The sequence below is a fragment of the Oncorhynchus masou genome, chromosome 25 (genome assembly GCF_036934945.1).
Source record: "Oncorhynchus masou masou isolate Uvic2021 chromosome 25, UVic_Omas_1.1, whole genome shotgun sequence".
NCBI classification, from domain to species: Eukaryota; Metazoa; Chordata; class Actinopteri; order Salmoniformes; family Salmonidae; genus Oncorhynchus; species Oncorhynchus masou.
Window position 1 is genome coordinate 35,235,518 of NC_088236.1, and position 9,267 is coordinate 35,244,784.

The 9,267-nt window shown below is 43.3% G+C and overlaps 1 protein-coding gene across 1 annotated transcript; it reads left to right on the forward strand.

The window, feature by feature from the left end:
• The first annotated feature begins 1,594 nt into the window (after nucleotides 1-1,594).
• LOC135513552 (apelin receptor A) lies at nucleotides 1,595-3,583 on the forward strand. Its single transcript, XM_064936433.1, has one exon. The coding sequence runs from the start codon at nucleotides 1,784-1,786 to the stop codon at nucleotides 2,867-2,869; it is 1,086 nt and encodes a 361-aa protein (XP_064792505.1). The 5' UTR covers nucleotides 1,595-1,783; the 3' UTR covers nucleotides 2,870-3,583.
• The last annotated feature ends 5,684 nt before the right edge of the window (nucleotides 3,584-9,267 follow it).

A 9,267-nucleotide genomic window follows, 5' to 3' on the forward strand; every position in this document is an offset into this window, starting at 1 on the left:
TTCTATGATCAGAAAGATTTTGACATGCACATTTGGAATTAAAGACACTTTTATGTTTCTTGGTTGTTTGATGATCATCATATTCTACATACTGTAAACGTTTAATCTACCCATTCATCTGAAAGATTAAAGGAGGCTTTAACTGTATGTGATCAGAAACTTAAAAAAGGAGTGGGTGCTTATATTTATCCTATTTCAAGTGTGAATTGAAAATGTGTTTATTTTTGCATATGCCAACTCCCCCTGAGCCACCTTTGCGGAGTGGGTCACAGCCAAAAAAACAACAAGATCTAGCTGTAGCCTATAGTTGAAAAATCACTGCACTTGTTTCCTTAAGTGCATAGGGACTGAGCAGAGCTTGGGCGGTGGGAAGAGGTCCAAAAAGCCCTAACATTTTCCCTCAACAAAATGTTTATTTCAGTTTCTAAACAGTTTTATTTAAAAGCCGGAGTATATTAGTTTATGTGTTTTAATTTTGGCATTAGCAAGTTGAGCCAATAGGCCAAATTACCACGGTCAAAGTGAGTCAATCAAAGATGGGTTAAGGCGAAAGCAACGTTTTCTCTTGTTATTGTTTATCCTGCATGTTTTTGTCTTTTTATCATGGAAATTAATCCCTAGAGGTGAGAATTAAATTCACACACCATCTGAGCTGTCTGTTTACATTGAATTTAATCGTTAAAACCGTTGAACCAATTGAACCAATTCTAAAGTGCCCGCCTATCAATCTAATTTCAATTTCAAGTTTTTATCCAGACACACCGAAGTTCTGCATGCAACAATGTTGCATTGGCAGCTGAATAGTATTCCTTATTATTGTAATATTTTAACTATCCTATTGTTCTTGTTGCACTTTATAACATTTTAATTAGAGCATGTTGATAGCCAAATGTAAGTGGCAAGACCATCAGGTTAGGAAATAAGCACTTACTTTTAGCATTGTTGCATTTACATTGTAATGTAGTAGATCAGTCGTGAATTAGAAAACTTGCCTGTCCAGACATGCCGTGAACCCTAAAGACTGAGCAATAGTTCTCAAAATCAGTTGAACATCTTTGAAACCGTGTGTTTAATTGATTGGTCTAATGTTGAAATCATTGCAGGTGCACCAAACATGTTGTCCTTTTACAATATCTTAACAAAAACATTTGCATTGGAAATAGCACTACTTTCTATTAGCTTACTGTCTATAATCTCACAAACCTGTCGAATTAGTCTGTATTTTTTCTGCACTATTTTGAAAATGAAAGGTTATTCATTTAAATTGACATAACTTCAATTGATGTAAATTCTAAACAATAACCTTTTCAAAAATATTTCAAAACATATACGTTTTTAGGGAGCCAATTTAACCGTATATTTTCGCTTTTCTTTCCATTTTCAAATTATATGAATAAAGCTTGACGGGGCGTCATCGCAACTGGATAAATCCTAGTGTGTGCTGTGCTAGAGAGAGGTAAGAGGAGGGTGGTGCCGGGGATAAGTGTTTAATGGGGAGGGGGATTCGTCCTGGGAGGGAGGGAACAAGGGGTGTGGAGCACTGAGTTTAAAAAGCCAAGCAGCATTGCCCCACTCACTCATACTGTCTGTGTTCTTCTCCAGCGACTGATAGGGACTGACCATTCCTGTAACATGAATGTTTCTCTCGTTTTCATCGTTGACAATTGGTTTATTTGAATTTTACTGAACCAGTTTTGGACTGCACAGAAACGTTTTTTTCCACTCTAAATGATTTTTAGCATTAGAATTTATTTTTCGTTCCAAACAAAAAATTGACTTCAGCATGGATCCAACTGTGGAGTATAGAGATACCGATGATTATGATTATGGTGACAATGAAACTATGTGTGACTACTCTGAGTGGGAGCCGTCCTACTCCCTCATCCCTGTCCTCTACATGCTCATCTTCATCCTGGGCCTGTCTGGGAATGGAGTGGTCATCTTCACCGTGTGGAGGTCCAAGGCCAAGCGCCGAGCAGCAGACGTCTACATAGGCAACCTGGCCCTGGCTGACCTCACCTTTGTGATCACTCTGCCCCTCTGGGCCGTGTACACAGCACTGGGCTACCACTGGCCCTTTGGTGTGGCCCTGTGTAAGATCAGTAGCTATGTGGTGCTGGTCAACATGTACGCCAGTGTCTTCTGCCTCACCTGCCTGAGCTTTGACCGTTACCTGGCTATCGTCCACTCTCTGTCCAGCAGCCGGCTGCGGTCGCGGGGCACAATGCTGGCCTCCCTAGGGGCCATCTGGCTCCTCTCAGGCCTGCTGGCCGTGCCCACTCTGCTGTTCCGCACCACCATGGACGACATCAACAGCAACCGCACCACCTGTGCCATGGACTTCAGCCTGGTCACCCTGAACGAGAGACATGAGTCCCTGTGGATCGCAGGGCTCAGCCTGTCCTCTTCTGCCCTGGGCTTCCTCCTGCCTTTCCTGGCCATGACCATCTTCTACTGCTTCATTGGCTGCACCGTCACACGCCACTTTAACAACCTACGGAAGGAGGACCAGAAGAAGCGGCGTCTGCTGAAGATCATCACCACCCTGGTGGTCGTGTTTGCCATCTGCTGGACCCCATTCCACTTGCTGAAGAGCATGGATGCCCTCTCCTACCTGAACCTGGCTCCCAGCTCCTGTGGATTTGAGCGCTTCCTCCTGGTGGCCCACCCTTATGCTACCTGCCTAGCTTATGTCAACAGTTGCCTCAACCCCTTCCTGTACGCCTTCTTTGACCTGCGCTTCCGCTCCCAGTGCCTGTGCCTGCTCAACCTGAAGAAGGCCATGCATGGACAGATGAGCTCCATGTCCTCCACGCTCAGCGCCCAGACACAGAAGTCAGAGGTACAGTCTCTGGCCACCAAAGTGTAAAGAGAGGGGACGGATAGGTGGAGTGGAACCGCTGGCTGGATCCCTGTGCCACCACAGGAACACTGACTGGCAAACGCACAGACTTTTGGTGTCCGTAATGAAATGCTTTTAAGGTGTAAAAGAGACAATGAACCATATCAGATGAATTGACTTTTTTCCTGAACATGGGTTTGCATATATGTTTTCATTCTTGAGTGTATGTGCATTTCTCTCCCATTTCCAACCCAACGGGTGCTTCACTGGGTAGGGGAGAAGCCCAGGGAGTCCTCGACCCTACAGAGGTTCCCTCTAACCCCTGGACTGGACCCTGAAGCTGGGGCCAGCTGGCTGATCTCCATATCGCTGCTTCCTTTTCTTCTACAAACTTTCAGAAAGTGACAGAGGTAAATATTATTTTCAGACACAATCATTTTCCTGTTGTTTTTTTCAAATGTTATTCTTTACTCTACAAGGGACCAGAATTCTGAACAAAGAGGCAGACAGTCATAGAGGGTTTATTTGTGTTGTTGTTACGTATTTCATATGCAAACCTGTTTACACTGGGTAAATCACAAATTTGTACAGTATTTTCATACTTTTGCTGTTTAAGATGTGTTGATATTTTTTGTTTTATTACAAGCACTTGTTAAATGAATTAAATGTTAAAGAGGGGAAAGTTTGTTTGCAAAGAGACTATCTTCTTAAGCTTGTTGTATGTGAAAGTAGGAGACTGGGCGGAGGGGGGGGGGGTGATGTAAGAAGAGCTAAGGTGTTGCAGCTTAATTACATACTTTGAGGAGGAGACGGGGTGGGGGGGGGCAGACAGGCAGATGGCAGCAGACAAATGTTGTCGGGGAAGCAGGTGGGGTGGGGGCTTTACAGTGCCCTCTTAGTGCCAGAGGGGAAAAGGAAACTTCATGAATGTTTTATTATTATGCATATATGTTGTATTTTTTGACATCCGTGTAACTAACTACTGTATTAAAGAAATATGTTCTATAAAAATAATGTCCTTGTTGATATTTTTGTTGAATTTCCTCAAGAAATACAGGTATGTGTATTCTCTTTGTCTTTGGTCCTGTTTGAAATAACACACAAAGTTCTGTCTTTCAGAAAATTCATGACTAATTGTTATGGTGTGTTAATGCTTCATTCATTCTGCACATGTGAACTTTCACATTAGTTTCATCAGAGAGTATAGGATTTCAACATCATTCTGTTATTTCAGTGATAAGGATGCCCAGAGGGCTGCAGCTCTGCTATGAATGTCTTGCTCTTGGTTTACAGCACTGGACCAAACACTCGACCCTATTCAATCAAAACCGGTATACAGATCTGAACGATAGGGAAAAACAACATTCCTCCTACACTATTGCTTTTGTGTCTGGATACAGGTTTTGATTGAATAGAGCCTTGGTTGGATCACACTATACTGATGTGATTTAAGCACAGCAAGGCGTGAGCTTGAACTTGTCTTTAAACATATTTTCATTGAGATCCTTTATCATTTACCTTCCAGGCAGAGGTTTACTTAACTGTGTCTAGAGATTTTTACAGCATGCCACGTTTCATTCCCTAGAAATACAAACAAATATTGGCACAGCGTTGCACCAGTAGGGGAACTAGTTATACTGGGCTGGACTGGGCTGTCTATTCGGTGGCAGTTATCTTAGAGGTTAGAGGGTTGGGCCAGTAACTGAAAGGTTGCTAGTTTGAATCCCAGAGTCAACAAGGTCAAAAATCTGTCGATGGGCCTTTAAGCAAGGCACTTAATCCTAATTGCTCCAGGGTTGCTGTTGATAATGGCAGACCCTGGCTGTAACCCAACAGTCCGAGGGTGTCTCAGGGAGAGTTTGGATATGTGTAACAGTATAGCTTCCGTCCCTCTCCTCACCCCTACCTGGGCTCGAACCAGGGACCCTCTGCACACATCAACAACAGCCACCCTCGAAGCATCGTTACCCATCGCACCACAAAAGCCACAGCCCTTGCTGATCAAGGAACAACTACTTTAAGGTCTCAGAGCGAGTGACGTCCCCGATTGAAACGCTATTAGCGCGCATCCTGCAAACTAGCCAGCCATTTCACATCGGTTACATATGCACAAAAAAATCTAATTCAGACATGCGTATTAACACACACTTGTACATGTGTGAAATAGGACAAATGTAAGCACCAACCAAATTATGATCATTATTCATTGAGAGTTTGCGGGTCAACACCCCCACATGTTGGCTGAATAACGAGGTCATTACCAATGAGTGACTCCTATGAGGGGCCCTTTGATTTGACAGTAATAAGCTCTGTTGGACATAATCATGAGTTTTTGGGTGCTAGGTTCCCAATCCTGGCATAAATTGGGCTGCAGGACAAGTCGATATTTGTCCCCGTTGACAAGAGATTGCAGTCAGAAGCACTGAGGAGGGACGGGGTGGGGGGAGGAGGGGGAGGTGTCTGCAGATGCTCCAACCGACAGACGCCGAAGATAAAAGCGGATGACTCTGCCTGCTGAGATCAGAGGGAGAGAAAGAGAGACAGACAAAGGGAGACAGAGCGGGAGAGAGTTATTGGACAGGACATCATTTTACAGTTTTGTCAAATTTCATCCTTTAGCACAGCCAAAACTAACTACATATGTGAAATAGTGAGAGCGAGAAGTGATTCATCTTTCTGTGTGTGAGAGATCATGTGTTACTCATTTGCCATCTGGGAAAGGGAAAGTATTTGACAATAATAGAGCATAAAATAAATCCCATATGATTGTAATTCTGAATTATGCCATAACCTAAATCCTTAAAGGACCACACAACAGTCAGAGAAAATTACACAACTAAATGCAAGCATTCAAGTTTGAGAGACTACTCATGTTGGATTGTTACACCTGGTTACCTGATTGCAAACAAACTACTAATAACAGATCATGTAAGAAGAGATAGGATGCAATCTTGCATATGGTAGACTGGCCAGACCTGTTGTTGTTATTGAGATGAGTTGGACTGACAGCTTGTCTGATGGTGTTAGCCAGTGGCAGTTTTGGGATAACTCACCCAGAATACCAGCTGACCAAGGCAGAGTGGGAATATGAAGGCTACAGCCAGTGAAAAAGCATCAGTGTTAGCTTTTTAAAATCCCAGACAAGCTTTCTGTGATTTTGTGTGTGCGTGTGTGCATGAGTGTGTGTTTAGATCAGCCTTTCTTAAAATATGGGTCGCGGACCTGTTAATGGTGGGTGGCGACATGTCAGAGTAAATGTATAATCATTTCATGAATTACTGGAATTGATTTGGCCAAGTGCAACTGATGATGTGCTGTCAGCCAATGACTAAGGATGATGTGCTGTCAGCCAATGACTAAGGATGATGTGCTGCCAGTCATTCCCACTCACTCACTTCTGTCATCAGATGGAGTCAAGCTAGCCGCAAGTTCTGACTGAACTCAATTGTCACGAAACGGAAGTACAGCGAATAGTTTCTCTCTCTTGGTTTCATACAAACTCTGAGAAATAACTGATACAGCAACCCTAAGTAACAGTACATATGAAGATGAAAAAGGATCAGACCTACTGTTCATCTTAATGTGGAAATGATTGGTGAAAAAAAGTCTAGGTTGGAACTGTCACTGTTAAAATACAAGTCATATTTGTTTTATTCTGAACTGGAATAAATTGAAGCAAGATGCTTTTTGAGGCAAACCCACTCACACAGTCCAGGGTTGCTCATCTACAGCAGGAAGCTGTCTCCTGCCTGGCTGAGAAAGCAGTAGATGTTCTGATTCAGTTTGGTACCACATACTTATGCTAGTCAGGGTTCTCAACTCTGGCGTACTTAAAAACAAGTACTTAAAAACAAGTACAGAAACAGTGTCAATGCTGAACATGACCTCAGTGTTACACTGTTAAAAACTGAGCCCAGAATAGACCTGCTTGTTGAATCTTCAACCAGCCATACCTCTCACTTCTCAACTCTATGTGTTTCTGGTCTACATCTGTGTGATGTGATCAATCAGTTTATTCCAGTTCAGAATACAAATGATTTATTATATTTTAACAGCAACAGTTCCAACCTAGACAGATATGTAAAAGTGTTTTTAATAGGGGGAAATAAACATGAATAGCTATTTATATTATTATATTTCATTTCATTGTTATTTGTCTATATTGCATTTGTTTTAGGCTGACATAAGGGAAATGAAATGTACTAATCTTTACGTATAGTTGCATGTTTTCATAAGGTTGGGTTCCAGGCAAACACAGAATTTCTCATTTGGGTCCCAGGCTGAAAAAGTTTCAGAACCCCTGGTTTAGATGCATCATACATGTTTGCATTTATGCTCTGTGTCTACAGGTTGTCGTCCTCATGTTTTGTTGTTGTTCAAAAAAATGTAAATGTTCAAGACCCCAACCCTATGAATAACTGAAATGCCTCATCAGGGTGGGGGCATGGGAGGATGGTTGTGCTCAGGGCCGGCTCTAGTCTATTGGAGGCCCTAAGTGAGATTAAGTTGGGGGCTTAAGGTTTAAAGTTAATTTCCTGCAATTCTACACATTTTACCATGGGGCACAGAGAAAATTTTGCCGTTTTACACCAAGTTTTCTGCATTTCTACACATTTTGCCATGGGGCACAGAGAAAAAGTTAGCAGTTTTGCAGCTTATTTCCAGAAATTTTACGCATTTTATCATGACTTATTTCATGCTTATATAATATACCTTAATATGAATTACTAACACAATCATTGGGGGAACCCCTGGAGGTCAGAGAACCTGGGCACGTGGCCTGCATGCCCGGTCGGTATTCGGACATGATTACTACTATTTTAGATAGCTGGCTAAACTATCTGCCAATCTAAAAATGTTTAGCTGACATGGCTAATTGAGTGGCTGTCAGTGACTGACATACAGTACACTACATGACCAAAAGTATGTGTACACCTTCTCGTCAAACATCTCATTCAAAAATCATGGGTATTAATATGGAGTTGGTCGCCCCTTTGCTGTTATAACAGCCTCCACTGGTGGAAGGCTTTCTACTAGATGTTGGAACATTGCTGCTGGGACTTACTTCCATTCAGCCACAAGAGCATTAGTGAGGTTGAGCACTAATTTTGGGCAATTAGGCCAGGCTCGCAGTCTGCGTTCCAATTCATCCCGAAGGTGTTCGATGAGGTTGAGGTCAGGGCTTTGTGCAGACCAGTCAAATTTTTCCACACTGATCTCGACAAACCATTTCTGTATGGACCTTGCTTTGTGCACGGGGACATTGTCATGCTGAAACAGGAAAGGGCTTTTCCCAAACTGTTGCCACAAAGTTGGAAGCACAGAATCGTCTAGAATGTCATTGTATGCTGTAGCATTAAGATTTCCTTTCCTTGTAAGTAAGGGGCCTAGCCCGAACCATGAAAAACAGCCCAGACCATTAATCCTCCTCCACCAAACTTTAAACTTGGCAATACGCATTCAGGCAGGTAGCATTCTCCTGACATCCGCCAAACCCAGATTCATCCATCCGACTACCAGATGGTGAAGTGTGATTCATCACTCCAGAGAACACGTTTCCACTGCTCCAGCCTCCAATGGCGGCGAGCTTTACACAACTCCAGCCGACGCTTGGCATTGCGCATGGTGATCTTTGTCTTGTGTGTGCCTGCTCGGCCAAGGAAACCCATTTCATGAAGCTCCTGGCGAACAGTCCTTGTGCTGATGTTGCTTCCAGAGCCAGTTTGGAACTCGGTAGAAGATGAAATAGCCGAATCCACAAATTTGAAAGGGTGTCCACATACTTTTGTATATTTAGTGTAACAAGAGATAAAATGCTGATGTGCCAAATATCGAAATTGCACCTGGAGTATTCTACTTTTCTTACCCGACTGAGTTCCTAAAGAATATATATAGTGACCAGGGGCCCTAAGGGACCGCTTATGTTGTTTATGCCTGGAACCAGCCCAGGGGGTGAGTATCAATGTTCACACAACTGTCACCCCATGTCAAGATGGAGAAAGCCATGTAGCATATACCCTGCTTAATTGATGTTCACCACCAGTCCAACTCACCTCCCGTAGTCCCCACTCCAACCCCAGAAACACAGGTGTCTGTCCTTGAGTGTTGTCATCAGCGTGAGCTGCCACACTCAAATGGAGCATCTGAGCACCCCACAAATGAACCTAAACACAACTGCAGGTCGCTACTCCGGACCTCCCTCAGATCTCCCTGCTGTCCTATCCCACCCACACAGCTACAAATGTCCACGCATTTCAGGCGCACCCAAGCGCATACAAACACATAGTAATTAGTGTGTATGCATGTGTGTGTGTGTGTGTGTGTGTGTGTGTGTGTGTGTGTGTGTGTGTGTGTGTGTGTGTGTGTGTGTGTGTGTGTGTGTGTGTGTGTGTGTGTGTGTGTGTGTGTGTGTGTGTGTGTGTGTG